This window comes from Nomascus leucogenys, chromosome 10 (genome assembly GCF_006542625.1).
Source record: "Nomascus leucogenys isolate Asia chromosome 10, Asia_NLE_v1, whole genome shotgun sequence".
Lineage (NCBI taxonomy): Eukaryota > Metazoa > Chordata > Mammalia > Primates > Hylobatidae > Nomascus > Nomascus leucogenys.
Window position 1 is genome coordinate 26,041,350 of NC_044390.1, and position 16,586 is coordinate 26,057,935.

A 16,586-nucleotide genomic window follows, 5' to 3' on the forward strand; every position below is an offset into this window, starting at 1 on the left:
AACAGTCTGTCTCTTTGTTTGCTAAGTAGGTATTTGGTATTTACCTTTATGTAGTAATGCGAATAAGTAAGATTCTATTTCCTCATCCTCACTTTTTATAACCAATTTTCTTTTGAGCAGAAAAAATGCTAGAGAGATGGCTTAAACTCTTTAGAAACTAGATGATTTATAATTTAGAGTTTTTGGATATTTTGTTAATAAAGAATGAGGTTACTTTTTAAAACCTTGTTCTGACTTCTGTCTAAGAGATAAATATCACATTTCTCTGTACCATGGAAGCGTCTTAATTAGAATATTTTAGGGTTGTCTTTTAGTTTTGGTAAACATATATTTGATGCAAACTTTATGAAGTTTTTCAGACTTTAACTTCCTGCCTCTTAGGAATCACTTTATAAATCAAATTAGCTGAGAACATTTGGGAAAAATCAATGCATAATATTTTAAAAATTCATCGGTTTCTCAGAATGAAATAACTTTTTAGATTTGATGTTTGCTGAAAAGGGAACAGTAAATGTACTCTCACTATATTTTAGTAAAAAAATTCTCAGTGTTATTATTTATTTTCTTAAAAATACTACTTTATAAAATGATACTTATAGTATTAATAATTAAAGCTAACTTAAAAGCTTCAAAATTATGACTAATCAGAATGAGACACCACTAGATTTCCACTGGAAAATATGAATGGTCAATACGATGAAAAAAATAGTGGATGCATATAGAAAGCCAGATTAAATTTTTGGAAAATATGTTATATATTAAGACCAATATAAGTTGTCCTTGATCTTTCCTAGAATATATAAATAAGAGGTTTTGCTCCTAACCAAATCCTGATGCTCAAATTTTCATAGAAGTGATAGAAATGACCACAAATGTCATATGTAATTAACTAAAAATGGTATAACTACAAACCTGAACCTGTAAACCAATAATGTAGTTTTCTAGAATGTATTATGTAATAACTAGCCAGAGCTAAAATGAAGCTGATCAAAAAATTATTTTTAATATGACAGTATATTTATACATCCTTAATGAGGAACCCTCTGGAAACTCTAGAAAGTGAAGACATTATTTGAACTGTCAATTCCTAAATAAAGCACAGAATTTCTGCAACTGCTTAGAGCTTTCACAGCATTACTGACTTTGGATGTTATTCATCAAAGATGAGCATTAGTGTTTTATTTATTTATTGTTCATTCCTCATCAAACTGGAAATCATTAACACATGCTGCATTACTAGTAACTGTATTTATTTTACATTCATCAGTTCTTTACCCAAAAAGATGAGAGAAGCAAAATGAACTGGAGAGGTTTAAAACTTTCCTACTTGGAGAAGGGCTATCTCTTACAGATTTTTTTATTTTATTTTATTTATTTTATTTTATTTTATTTATTTTATTTTTTGAGATGGAGTCTCGCTCTGTCACCCAGGCTGGAGTGCAGTGGAGCAATCTCGGCTCACTGCAAGCTCCACCTCCCGGGTTCACACCATTCTCCTGCCTCAGCCTCCCAAGTAGCTGGGACTACAGGCGCCGGCCACCATGCCCAGCTAATTTCTTTCTTTTTTTTTTTTTTTTGTATTTTTAGTAGAGACAGGGTTTCACCGTGTTAGCCAGGATGGTCTGGATCTCCTGACCTCATGATACGCCTGCCTTGGCCTCCCAAAGTGCTAGGATTACAGGCCTGAGCCACTGCACCCTGCCTGTCTTATAGATTTTTAAAAACCTGATCTCTAACTTAGCCTATTCCCCTAATTCTTATCCAGCTTTCACATTTCTTTTACAATTCAGAAGGTAAGGAACATTTTCATCAACGTTGCGGATCCTGGAATGTCTTAGAATGTAAAGCGATTTTTAACAGTTATCTTTCAGCAATCTCTATTTTATTGACAGCCAGTCAATAAAAGGTAGCCAATAATACTATCATTCATCTAGGTGGCATTTCATGACTTTTTGAGAAATTGAAGCAAAAATGCCTGTTTTGCTACCTTCTTTAGTTCCTTGTCACTTTCTGGGCAATATTCCTAGGCACTAGAAGTAAGTCTCTGGTTTTCTCACTCTTTTAGAATTGCTATCTCATTAGCACTAGGAGTTTCACCTAGTATCATATAAGGCCATCCTGCTTTTAAATTTAATGGACCAGAATTAATTTTTCATCTTCAATCCCTCATCAAATCATTATATTATTTTTCAAAAATTTGACTAGAATAGTGGCCCAACTCAAAGGCCCCTAGCCCTGTCTAGTTCTAAATCTGTAAAGTCCAAGAAAGGTTGCTGCAGCTCAGGCTGAGGAAGCTGAGAAGGTGAGACTGTGGCTAGAAGCTCTCAGAAGCAGACCGACTGCTTCAAGTTAATTTGTATTCTGTCTGCCTGCTGAAAGTGCCACAAGTAGATGTAATCGGTTGAATACTGTGAATTCTAATTACCAGAAGTTAAATTAGCAAGTAGGGGACTGCCTGTTCTTAGAAATTATTTCATCCATAGCTTTGATAATTGCATTTTCCCCTCGCAGCAAACAAAATATTTTAAGAAGTATCTTGCTGCAATTTCTACTTGGTAATTTCAGAAAACGTAATGGAATTAGAAGACAGTTCTCCACTTCAGACCTGGTTATTTTGGAAATCATAATCCAGTGAATACTGAAGTTTTCCCAGTTTCTCCTCTTCTTTGGGTTCTTCTTTTTCTTCTCCATCAGTCAATCCAGTTTCAGCATCATCATCCTTGAGGGCCTATGTATAGAGAAATGGATCACATGTGAATTTCAGTGAATTTTCATCAAAACTCAAATTGAACTGGGCCTGTAGTTATACTTCCAAGCTGTTCGAAGCAAGCACTAAGATGCTGGAAATCTGTTTGTCTGACACACATTCACATTTGCTGCTTACATATTTTTTAAATTCCTTTTGTGCACGGAATTTTTTTCCCCAATCAGCAAGCAAAATGGAAGCGATGGAAGAAGCCCCTCAGAATATTGCAAGCAAAAAATGTAACGTTGTTGCAAAGAAAGTGTCAACTTGGTGTTGTATTTGGCTCTGATAAAACTGCTGCTTTCAGAGGAAAGATAAACATGCTACTAACCAGGCCAGATTTCACATTCATGTAGTTTAAAGAGATGCTCAGCATCATATAAAATATCATCGCTACATGCAGTGGAATAACTAATATAAAATGCATGGCCTTTTGTTGCCTTATTTCCTATGAAAAAGATAGTTCAGTAATGATCCTCAGAAAATTTAAATTACCTGTGTTTCACATATACATTTATCATGGTATGAAAAAGAGGAAAAAAACATGCCACCAGCAAATCCATGTTTAGAGAAAAGTTCACCCCACTTCCAATTTCAGTTTACCACTTTATTTTCATAACAGCTCCATCAAAAGCTAGGCTGAATTAAATTGATTAAGAGTCTGTTGGATATGAAAAGATAAAAACAGTTGTTTGCAATTCTGTCAAAAACAAATTGGCATAAGAATTCGTTTTGTATTTAAGAGCAAAATCAATTGTATTGAACTCTCAAAACTCAGTCTGACCAATTTAATACTCTTTATAACCTAAAACTTAAGTGTACTATAAATGGAAATATTAGAAAGCTCACTATCTCATAAGTTTCATTCAAATGCTCTTCTTTTTAAAAAATCAAAATATATAATGTGTTTTTATAACATGCAAACATTTTGCTAAAAATATCAAAGGTTACAAAGGTTGTAAGTACATGAAGTTTTGTTTCTAGGGATGTGTAATTCTTATTGCTTTAAGTAATTAGAATAATTAATTAGAAATCTATACACAGTCATTATTCAAAATTAAAAGAATACAAAATTACATTTTCCTGAGGTTGAAAAGATTAAAAACTTTTATATTAACCATTTGTATTTTTTCTTCTGGGGACTGCCTGTACATATCCTTTGCTAATTTGTCTATGTGTTGTTTACCTTTTTCTTATTGATTTGCAAAGGCTCTTTGTATTTTAATGACTTCAACTTTGTTGTTGTGTTATATATAACAATTATTGTCTCCTGGTTTTAGGTTATAGCATTTTCATTGCTATTTTTGTATATGTGTATGCATGCCTGTATTACTGTAGAATCTCACAGAAATCAAAATGGACATATCAGTGGTAGACTGTTTTATATCTCTGATAAAGTAAAGGAATCTTAACTCTTGTTAGCTCTCAAACTGCATCTAAGAATTCTCATAGAACTCAAATGCAAGAAGTATAACCAGGCTGTAGATAGGCATCAGTCATCAGACCGCAGTTCCTCCACTCTGCTACCCCCACATCCAAGACTACATGGTCTTTTTTCTTTGCTGTGTTCAGCATTCTCAGGAAGGAGATTCTCTGTTCAATCTACCCACTTACTCAGGGACCTTCAGTGGTGCTTCAAAATGGCACCCTCAGCCCTTGAAATTGCAAGATTTTCTAATTTGGCTTCACCCAGTTAACTCCAATTTGATTCTAAAAAACTGAGACTCAGCTGTATCACAGATTAATAGAACTCATTCAGGTGGGAAGGTCATATAAACAGAATTGAGCTGTTGTCAGTGATGCCTCCCCTTTGCTGGAAATTTCTTACGAGCCTTCAGTGAGTTTTGAAAATTGAAAATTGCCATCAGGATATACATTGGTGTAGAAACATTATCAAATTTGGTTAGCTACAAACCACTTAATTTGGAAAGTTTAATCTATGCTTGGTTGTTTCTTTGAATGTTAAAATGTTGACTTACTAATAGCTAAAGGCAGGAAACAACATGAAAATATTTTAAAATTTATATTAATTGTTTAACTTGTGAACAAGGGGCTTGGTCACTAAAGGTAACATGATAGTAAAGTGACACACACACGAAAAAACTACTGAGTTTAATTAGAGAACTTCAGGCAGTGGAATCCCTTTGCCCTTTCAAAACCCTAGCTGTGTATAAGTCTTTAACACTGTCGTAGATGTGCTCAGGAAATTGCAGCTTAGGTAATTTGCCTCCCTATAAGATTTTGGTTTTTAAAAAAATAACAAACTATCTAACATCTATTTCTGTTTGATAAATCTGCATGTTGCTCTATTATTATAATAAAAAATTCATTGATTAAAATACCTTTTCAAAAGTCTCTTTCAGAACTGAATTTGTGTATCATGTTTCAGCCCAATGCAATTTGAAATAGCTGATATATTAAATCTCCTTCTCCCTAAGTGGTTTTTACCTGAATAGAAGGCAGGACCATCTCTGCAATTATTCTGCATGAAATAGGGCTAAATTTTTGATAATTTCTCAGTGCCACTGTTCATCACTGAAGTGATTAAGTCTATTCCTGTCCCAAAGGCTGAGCTTAAGCAAGACATTTTCTGTACCATCACATTAAATTCAGACCTATTAAATCAGTAGCTATTATAATATCTCAAGAGCACTATTTTCCCCTTCATAGAACAAAATTCGGAAGAAAAAGCTTGTAAACCTAGCAGTTCTGAGATTTGATAAATTGCAGTAGAAAGAGCTGGGTTGGGAACATCAGACCTTATTTTAAATTTCAAAGATTAAGTGCACATGCTTATGGTTTGCTTTGACATTCAACAGGTGCTTTGTTCGCAACCATCAGAAGGAGCATTTGTTCATTCTCAGTTACATTGTTCAGATTTGGATTTAATAAGGCACACTAGAAAAGTAGCACAAGGGACTGAATTTCTTTTTGTGTCCATCAACTTAAAACTTGAGCTTTCTAATACTGTTATATTTAATCCGTTAGTGTGTTTAAAATGAGAACACCTTATCTTTAAAAAAATCAATTTAGTTCAGCCTCTTGATGCGTGTCAGAATGATATACCCTCAGCTGTGGAGCCCCAGGTGCCAGGCCACTAAATGTATCTGAGCGTTGACTAGGGATGTCTAAGTAGCAGAGGAAACCTACCGCAAGGGACAGTCCAGAACAGTCATGAGACACAACACAGATAAGGACATAGAAGGAAGAAATAAAAATTAAAATATCCACACACATTAGTGAAAACCATGGAGAAATGACCTTTCCAGACCTATGACTTTACATGTGAATATTTTCCTCTGTCTGGTTAGTGTTCTCCAGTTTTAACGCATACAAAAGAACACATAAATATATATCTAACACAACATAAATGTCTATACTTTTTGCAGTCATTGCAGAATATTTTAAAAAATCTTCCTTGGTTGCAAAACCTTACTATACAGACATGTAGCCCTGAATATTGAAATTTGAATTTCTGTGAATTTGATACGAATTGAAATGGTAAAATGTATTGATTGTCCTAGAGCCTTTATATCTTGTATGTAGAGCCTATATATATAGATATTTCTTAAGATTAAGAGATTATATCTAAAATGTCTCTCACATCTGTCTTGTTTTTAAAAGAGAAGGGCATAAGCCATCTTTATTTTCTTCCCCATGTTCACTTCAACATTCTGCTGAAGTTATTTTGAAAATATAATTATTTAATGATAATTTTAATTTGTATTCATGCTGTTTTGAATTTTGGATGATCTGGCGATCATCATGTGATGAAACATCCTCTTAAAATCTGCACATTCGATTTTGCTTTTTTAGCGTTCCTCTTCATAAAATGATGGAACCCATGATTAGCTACTTTTGTGTGCTTCAAAAAGTAGCATAAGCTATGGTTATATAAACATTCATCACTGGAGTGTATATACATCAAGGTCCAAATTGTACCTTATTCTGTGAACTTAATTGTTCATAACTTCGTAAAATTGAGACCTAGCTAATGTCCTATGTAGACAAAGTGCTCTACTTAAAATGACTGAAAACATCTTTTTCAGTGGCTGAAATTCTAAATAATTTGCAATAACAGATTATTATAAACTATCACTGACTTCTTAATATTTCTTTGTTTGCATCATTTTCTCTGTCTCTCCCCATCCAAAAAATAGATCATCAATAATGGGGGTCAAAAATTAACCCCCATTAATTCTCTATATTTGAGATCTTGGTCATTTATCCAGGTCATAACAGGGGTAATAAACACCACCACTATGCTGTAAATTATAATTTTACATTATACAGAACAAATCCCACAAACATGATAGATTTATTGTCCTAGGAAGAAATGCTATTGTTATCACTTAACATTATTCAGTAATTTTAATTAGTTCTAGAGCACAGGGAAACCACATTCAAATTTTATGATAATTATGAAAAAGATAGTGATCTATTGTCAAATTATTGTTTTCACAATATTGATAAAATCAACATACATATTATTCAGTCCATGTCCATCTAGGAGGTTATTTCCACACTTAATCTCCCAATGAGTTGTTTAAAGAAATCTTTATCAAGTCCTGCTTGCTATGAAGAGTGTGGAAATAAAGTAAGACATGACTGGAAATTTTAGTTTCTACTTAAATTAACTGAAGAGAAAAATCTTTATTAGACACCTGTAGTTGAACGTTTATGCATTGGCTTTTGTGACTGTGATTAGAAATTGCCAGAAAAATCAAACCCTTGCTACTCTTAGCTCAGGCCTAAACTCTCTGAGTATGAGTACAGGCATTCCACCCATTCCATAGCACCAAAACCAAACAAAAATGCAGAGAGTAAAACATGAGCCTTTGTGAAATTATTATCAATAGATACTATAGAGTCTTTGAGGAAAAAGTTTAAAACTCAAGCTGGGAAGGGGAGTTAGTGTCCTGAATGTGTAATGAAATAGGAAACAATGCAAATATACTTAAAATGCCTGTTGTAACACCTGATTAAATTGTTCTTAAGGAGATGCAGGTTTAAGAGTTTGAGTAATAGTAATTAATAGTATAAGAGGAATTTATAAAACTGCCTATATATTTTGCTATTTGGGAATAAATAAAACTTTTGTATTTGATGGAGAATATTGATAATTGAAAATGTTATTTCTATAAAAAATCTGTACATTTACACTTTAATTTTAAAATATGAATTAAATATTCTTTAGAGATATTCAATATGAATATTATTTCAAAAATGAAGAGGCATTTAATAATTATCATTAATAATAGTAAACGTTATCTTGAACCAAGTTGTCCAATTAATTTAGCCAAAAACAGATAGCAACATAAAGAACATCCAAATAGCTTTTTTGGGCTTGGAAAGATAACCCAGCCAGATGGATTTTATAACCAGTGTTATGGTTGTAATTGTCCTTATTAAATTGAAATGAGAATTTTGTCTTATAAGAAAGAAAACTTTTTCATAAGGCAAAAATTCCATCCTGTCTTGTTCTTTAGAACTGGCTCATATTTCTCTCCCTTCTCCCATATAACTCATTATTCTTGAGAACTAATTTTTCAGCTGGATGGACATGTAGGAAAAGCAGCTTTCATCAAGTTTGATGAACAGCTGTAAAACTCAGTTATTTAACAGTGACTATGAATGGGAGAAATTAGAAGGATCCCCTGCCCAATTGCAAAACACTCAGGCACTTTTTATTTGATTTTTCTAACTCTAAACACAATGAAGACTGGTTAAACAGATGTAATCAAAATATTCAGGTATCATTTTCATATGCCAAACCCATCAAGATGGGCCTGATGATCATGGATGCCCTTTTCTGTTCTATATGCTCAGGAGATTGGAAAACCCTGCCAAATGCCTCCATCATGCTTTGGGATCTTGAACAATGACTGAAAGGTTTGCAAAGCTTCTCAAAAACCATATGGGTCCAGAAGTTGTTTATTTCTATAATTATATGGCATAGAATAATAAACCATTTGTTTACCCTTTTTAAACAAAATAATCTAAGAAGAAATGTGGAAAGGATACGTTACCTGATCTTTCATCGTCTTCCCTAAGTCTTTTACATCTTTCATGTTAATGGCATTTTTCCCTCCTTTTTCCTTTCCCTTCTTCTTGTTTTTCTTTTTGAACAAACATTTCTTACAGATACAAAAGCAGCAGGTCAGGACTAAAAGGACTGCGACTATGGCTATTGCGATTAAGGCCCACGGTGGCACTGAAAGAAAGAAAAGCACAGAGAGCATTAGTCATACAACACTTAGATGTGCAAAACCTTTTAACTCATGGGCTGTAAAGATATTCATTTTTTTCATTTGCATTTTTGAGCACCCATTATGCTGCAGGTACACCATTCCTCAGTACTTTATCCATGTTGTTGTCTCCACTGAGTGTATTGTTTCCTTTCTTTCCCACTTTGCCCTTCCAGATATGTCAAATGTCATCTCCTCCCTCTTACTTTTCTTGACTCTCCAAGCTAGATTTCTAGGAACACATCTCTTCACTCATTCAGAGCCAAGCTTTGGAGTTCGGCTATTGAGTTTAAATCCTGGCTCCACTATTTACTAGCTGTGTGATCTTGGGCAAGTCATCTAACCTCTCTGCCTCACTTTCCTCATCTCTAAAGCGGAAGTAAATTGGGAGGTACCCCATAGATCTTTCTGAGTATTAAATAATAAGATGCAGTGCCTGGCACATGGCAAAAGCTTAATAAATGGCAGCTGCTATTACTCATCTATAAAGTACTAGGTGTTGCATTCTTATGTTCTGGCATGGTATGGGGCAGATATTAATCATATATATAGAACAACAAATGTCACATCATAACAATAGTGAAGGTTAATTAGAAGTACTTGGTAATTTGAAAATCAATCATGGGGGAAATGTATGCACTGAAGTTCTCTAGATGTGGGTGATGCTCATGTGTTCAGTGGCTCTTAATCCAGGTTTAGATTTTGGCTTTGGCCACTTAGAGGCTGTGTGACTCTACTCAGATTGCTTCACTGTTCTGAGTTTCTGTTTCCTCCTTTATACAGTGAAGATTACAGTGGTACCCATTTCATCTGGCTTAAAGATTAAAGGAATTAACATGGTAAAAAGCTTTTAATGCATCTGGAACATAGCAAGAGCTCAATTAATGTTAGCTATCAATTCTTTTTTTTTTTTTTTTTTTTTTTTGAGATGGAGTCTCGCTCTGTTGCCAGGCTGGAGTGCAGTGGCACGATCTTGGCTCACTGCAACCTCTGCCTCCTGGGTTCAAGCAATTCCCCTGCCTCAGCATCCCAAGTAGCTGGGACTTCAGGCACATGCCATCACACCCAGCTAATTTTTATATTTTTTTTTAGTAGAGACGGGGTTTCACCATGTTGGCCAGGATGGTCTTGATCTCCTGAACTTGTGATCTGCCTGCCGCAGCTTCCCAAAGTGCTGGGATTACAGGCATGAACCACCGCACCTGGCCAAAGTTAGCTATCATTTCTCTATAGTCAAGCCATTGTGGGTAAGGCAGAGAGCTCAGGACATATGAAAAAACATAAACTACTCACACAAATAAATATGTAAAAAGCAAGATAAGTACACTGAGGGGAGTTTAGTGAAAATGCAAAGGGAATGAGAGGAGGAAGGATGATTTTTAGATAAGAGGAGAGGCTTAGGTTTACAGGCTGTTTAAAATAATAGAACATATATACATAAATATACTCAAATAAACATTTAGTTTTCCATTACAGTTGTCTCTCTGCTAAAAGTTAATATATTTTCTTATTTAGTATGCCTTACACCATGTGCTTATAAAAAATAAGGTGACATGGAAACATTTATGATTTCAGTTAGATTGGAAGGGAAGTATTCATAATACTAATCACAGCTATTGAGATTAATCGGAAGTAATTAGATTTGTCTGTTGTAATAAAAAAAGATACCGGGCACTGAAATGATAAGAAAAAGCCAAATAAACATTACTGGAACCAATGATTGCTGAACACCAGTCAGGAGTACTTTGATAAAGTAATAACACTTAAAAATTAACCTCTCTTGAAAATTGAGAAAATCTACTTTCTTTGCTTTTCCTCTGCATTTAGTATCATTGTGCAGAATACTTACTATGCATAATATTCTGGCTTATGACTGGATACTGGATGTTAACCTAAGGACATAAAACTACAACTTTTGAAATTGTGTTTTCTACCAAAGAAATACTTATGTGACAGTTACAGATAAACCCACACCTAAAGACGTTTTCTTCCAGTTCTCTAAACTTATTAAATAATGTAAAGATTAAAAAAGTAAATTATTTTATGTAACCAATGATATCATTCATAATACTTCATTTAAAAGCATCTATCTCCCTTGATTTAGTTAAAATCCTGTCATGCATGAACAAGATAGTGTACGTACTCATTGCAGGAAAGACAGCATTCATAATGACCCTTCATTTTGAACCTCATAAATTATTCTCCCAGTTGGACTTGTGTGGTGATAGTCGCTCAGAGAGCTACATAAAAGTCTCTTAAATTATACAAGACAAGACAAAGATGATTTGACAAGTTCACAAAAAGAAAATAGTGAAAGCAAATGAACATGATTTAATCAAAGGGAGTTAGAGAGTTAGGAACATGAGATTACAGGAAGAAATTTGAAATAATGCAACTTGAAAGTAATTTATAACCACTGAAAAACTTTTATTTTTTGGCTTTTATTTCTTAAAGCGCTGCTGTCTTTTCGATTTGCTTTCAGTTGATCTTCTGAATAACTTTAAGTTGGAATATGCTGTATTAAATATAATGAAATAAACAGAATTTTCTTCACAATGTATTGGCACCTTTAGATAGATAAAATAAAAAATGCTTAATGTTATCATTTTGTATAGCTATAGGATACCTTGACTCATTAGTCATATATCATGTAAAGAAACAGCCATTTTTTAGTAAATAGAGTTACTTGGATGCTCATGTTAAAATTTTATTTAATTGTGTAGAGTAACCAAATATTTAAAATTTGGCAAGTTTACTAAGAAACAACACCCACAGTATTATTCATCTGCAGTATTTATAGAAACATGTCTCAATATTGGTCAGCAAATCTTGTGGAATATATTTTGGATCAGGCTAAAAGTTTATTGAAGACCTACCTACCTGTTATGGCCCAGCAATTGGGCTACAGTTATAGATACATTATCTTATTTAGTCTTTGCAGCAGTTTTGTTCAGTACCACTTCAGTTTTACAGAGGAAAAACTCTATAGGTTGAATAGTCTGAGAAATTCAAATTTATCTTTAGGTTGTTAGGTTAAAAATGTGAATATTAAAAATGTATACAGAGAAAAAAGTTTGTATCTAGCTTTAAAGTCTCTTTAATAGAACATATTAAATTAAAAAATTCAGTGAAGCAAATAACAGCATAAAATGCAGTGATTTTTTAAATATAAAATAAGAGTTGCAGTCAAAAATAGTCTCATCAAAATACTGCTACAGGCAGAAAACTATCAGTTTATTGTTATTGCTACCCAACTACCATTACGTGGAAGTTTATAACAAGAATTTTAACATTCAACTTAAAGTCCTTTCAGCAGAAAATAATCGACTAGTATAAAAACTCTATTAAAAATATTATTTTCATTTTCTAGTTAATGAATCAATCTCAAATATAATATCTGACCCAAAGGTAAATTGATACATAATAATTAAGTCCAAGGCAAATTAATTTAAAACTGCTTCTGATGTTTTAATTTATACCTTGTGGTAGACATGATAATGGCCCCTCCAAGATGTCCACATCCTATTTTCTGGTAGCTGTGAATACAGCCGCCTGGTAAGAGGGACTTTGCAAGTGTGATTAGACTAAGGATCTTGAGATGGGGAAATTATCCTGAATTATCTGAGTGTAGACTCAATGCAGTTACCAGAGTTTTTATAAGTGAAAGAGGCAGGCAGAAATGTCAGAGTCCGAGAGAGAGAGAGGGAGATTTGAAGAGTCTCTGTTGCTGGTTTTGTAGATAAAGAAAGGGACCATGAGCCAAGGAATGCAGGTGCCTCTTGAAGCTGGAAAAGGCAGGGAAATGGATTCTCCCCTACCCCTTCAAGAGAGAATTGGCTTTGCGGACGCCTTGATTTCAGATCAGTGAAACCAATTTCAGATTTCTGACCTCCAGAATGGGAAAATAATAAATGTGTGTGGCTTTTATGACAGTAAACTTGGAATAATTCATTATAGCGACAATAGGAACTCAAGTGATACAAAGAACACCTCAAGAGATTTGTAATATATGCTGTATATAGGTAACTATACATTAGTAATATTCATGTGGGCTAGTCATGTATTTTCTGCTGTCTTTTCTTCCCTATTTATTTATTTATTTTAGTAGCTCTAGGGGTTTGGTTAAATGGATGAATTGTATAGTGGTAACGTCTGGGCTTTTAATGTACCCATCACCTGAATGGTGTACATTGTATCCAATAGGTAATATTTAATCTCTCATCCCCTTCCCACTTTTGTGTCTCCAATGTTCATTATACCATTCTATATGCCCATGCATACCCATAGCTTAGCTTTCACTTATAAGTGAGAATATGCAGTTTTTGGTTTTCTGTTTCTGAGTTACTTCACTTAGGATAATGGCCTCCAATTCTAACCAAGTTGCCGCAAAAGACATTATTTTGTTCTGTTATTATAACTGAGTAGTATTCCACGATCTATCTATATCTATCTATATCTCTATATCTCTATCTGACATTTTCTTTATCCACTCATCCATTGATGGGCACTTAGGTTGATTCCATACCTCTGTGTTTGTGAATTGTGCTGCAATAAACATGTAAGTGTAGGTGTCTTTTTGATATAATGGCTTCTTTTTCTTTGGGTAGATATCCAGTAGTGGGATTGCTGGATCAAATGGTAGAACTGTTTTTAGTTCTTTGAGAACTCTCCATACTGTTCTGCATAGAAGTTGTACTAATTTACCTAACACATCAACAGTAAGAGTTCCATTTTCACAGCATCCATGCCAGTATCTATTTTTTTTTTAACTTTTTATTAGTAGCCATTCTGACTGTAAGGTGATATCTCATTTTGGTTTTAACTTGCATGTCACTGATAATTAGTGATGTGGAGCATTTTTTTCATATGTTTGTGGGCCATTTGTACGGCTTCTTTTGAAAAATATCTCTTCACATTTTCCCACTTTTTATGGGATTATTATTTTTTTTTTCTGCTGATTTGAGGCCCCTGTGGATCTTGGATATTAGCCGTTTGTTGGATGTATAGTTTGTGAATATTTTCTCCCATTCTATAGGTTGTCTATTTACTCTGTTGATTATTTAGCTGTACAGAAGTTTTTTAATTTAATTAAGTCCTACTTATTTATTTTTGTTTTTATTACATTTGCTTTTGGGGTCTTGGTCATAAATTTTTTACCTACACCAATGTTGAGAAGAGTTTTTTTCCCTAGGGTTTCTTTTAGAATCTTTACGGTTTCGGATCTTACATTTAAGTCTTTAATCCATGTTGTGTTAAGTTTTTTGTGTATGGTCAGAGATAGGGATCCAGTTTCATTCTTCTATATTTGGCTATCCAACGTTCCCAGCATCATTTGTTGAAATAGGATATCGATTCCCCAGTGTATGTTTTCGTCTGCTTTGTTGAAGAGCAGTTGGCTGTAGATACGTGGCTTTATTTCTGGGTATATTCTGTTCCATTGGTCTATATGTCTACTTTCACATTACTTTTATTTTATAACCGTGCTGTTTTGGTTGCTATAGCCTTGTAGTATAATTTTAAGTCAGGTAATGTGATATTGCCAGATTTTTTATTTTTGTTTAGGATTGCTTAGGCTATTCAGGCTCTTTTTTGGTTCCGTACAAATTTTAGTGTTTTTTTTTTCTAATTCTGTGAAAAATGATGTTGATACTTTGATAGTAATTATACTGAGTCCGAAGATTGCTTTGGATAGTATGGCCATTTTCACAATATTGATTTTTTTAATCCATGAACATGGGATGCTTTTCCATTTGTTTGTGTCATCTATGATTTCTTTTATCAGTGTTTTGTAGTTCTCCTTGTAGAGATCTTTCACCTCCTTAGTTAAGCATATTTTTAGGTATTTTATGTTTTTTGCAGCTATTATAAATGGGATTGAGTTCTCGATTTGATTCTCAGCTTGATCATTATTGGCATATAACAGTGGTACTGATTTATGTACGTTGATTTTGTACTCTGAGACTTCATTAAATTCATTTATCAAATTTAGGAGTCTTTGGGGTTTTCTATGTATACATTTATATCAACAGCCAACAGAGACAGTTTGACATCCTCTTTTCCAATGTGGATGCTCTTTATTTCTTTATTTTGCCTGATTGTTCTGGCTAAGACCTCCAGTACTATGTTGAATGGAAGTGGTAAAACTGGGAGCCCTTGTCTTGTTCTAGCTCTTAGGGGGAACGCTTTCAACTTTGCCCTCATTCAGAATGATGTTGGCTATGGGTTTGATGTATCTGGCTTTTATTATTTTGAGTTATGTTCCTTTTCCTTCTATTCCTAGTTTGTGGAGAATTTTTACCAGGAAGAGATGCTAGATTTTATTGAATGATTTTTCTACATCTATTGATACGATCATATGGTTTTTATTTTTAATTCTGCTTATGTGGTGAATCATGTTTATTGACTTGCATATATTTATCCCTCCTAGCATCCCTGGAATGAAACCCACTTGATTGAGGTGAATTAATTTTTTCATGTGCTGTTGGATTTGGTTTTCTAGTATTTTGTTGAGAATTTTTGCATCTATGTTCATCAGGGACATTTCCTATTTGGTTGTGTCCTTTCCTGGCTTGGGTATTAGGGTGATACTGGCTTTGTAGAATGAGTTAGGGAGTATTCTCTCCTTGATCCACTGGAGTAGTTTCAGTAGGATTGATGTCAGTTTTATGACTGTCTGGTAGAATGTGGCTGTGAATTCATCTAGTTCTGGGCTTTTCTTTGCTGTGAGTTTTTTTTTTTTTAGTATTAATTTAATTTCAAGACTTGTTATTGGTCTGTTCAAGAGTTCTATTTCTTCCTGATTCAGGCTTGTGGGGCTATATGTTTTTAGGAATTTATCCATTTCCTCTAGATTTTCTGGTTTGTGTGCTTAGAGGTGTTCAGAGTAATCTTGAATAATACTTTACATTTCTTTAGTATCTGTTGTAATGTCTTCATTTGCATTTCTGATTGAGCTTATTTAAATTCTCTTTCTTCTTTTTTTGGTTAATCTAGCCATTGGTCTATCGATTTTATCTTTTCAAATAACCAACTTTTTGTTTCATTGATCCTTGTATTTGTTGGTTTCAATTTCATTTAGTTCTGCTCTTTATTATTTCTTTTCTTCTGCTAGGTTTGGGTTTGGTTTGTTCTTGTTTTTCTAGTTCCTTGAGGCATGACATTAGCATGTCAATTTGTGATCTTTCTGTCTTTTTTATGTAGGCATTTGGCATTATAAACTTCCCTCTTAGCTCTGCTTTTGCTGTATCCCAGAGATTTTGATACCTTGTGTTACTGTTATAATTCCTTTCAAAAATTTTTAAAAATTTCTGTCTTAATTTCATCATTGACCCAAAGATCATTCAGAAGCAGGTTTTTAAATTTCCATGTATTTTTTATAGTTTTGAGAGTTTCTCCTAAAATTGATTTCTAGTTTTGTTCTGCTTTGGTCTGAGAAGATACTTGGTAGGATTTAAATCTTTAAAAATTTATTGAGACTTGTTTTGTGATCTGTCATATGGTCTATCTTGGAAAATGTTCTATGTGCTGATGAGAAGTATGTATATGCTACATTTTTGGGACAGAATGTTTTGTAAATATTTGTTAGGTTCATT

General features: G+C 33.7%; 1 protein-coding gene across 4 annotated transcripts in view; it reads right to left on the bottom strand.

Annotated features, from left to right (window-relative positions):
* The window catches only part of SYT1 (synaptotagmin 1), a 561,665-nt gene that overhangs the window by 149,264 nt on the left and 395,815 nt on the right, over positions 1 to 16,586 (bottom strand). For 2 of the 4 annotated variants that reach the window (XM_030819920.1, XM_003259584.2), the window contains 2 exons: positions 8,776 to 8,960; positions 2,606 to 2,728 (listed from right to left, as the gene is read on the bottom strand). In XM_030819920.1, the coding sequence (XP_030675780.1) occupies positions 2,606 to 2,728; positions 8,776 to 8,960 (308 nt within the window). The remainder of the gene's footprint in view (positions 1 to 2,605; positions 2,729 to 8,775; positions 8,961 to 16,586) is intronic. The other 2 variants (XM_030819921.1, XM_030819922.1) reach the window with 1 other exon arrangement.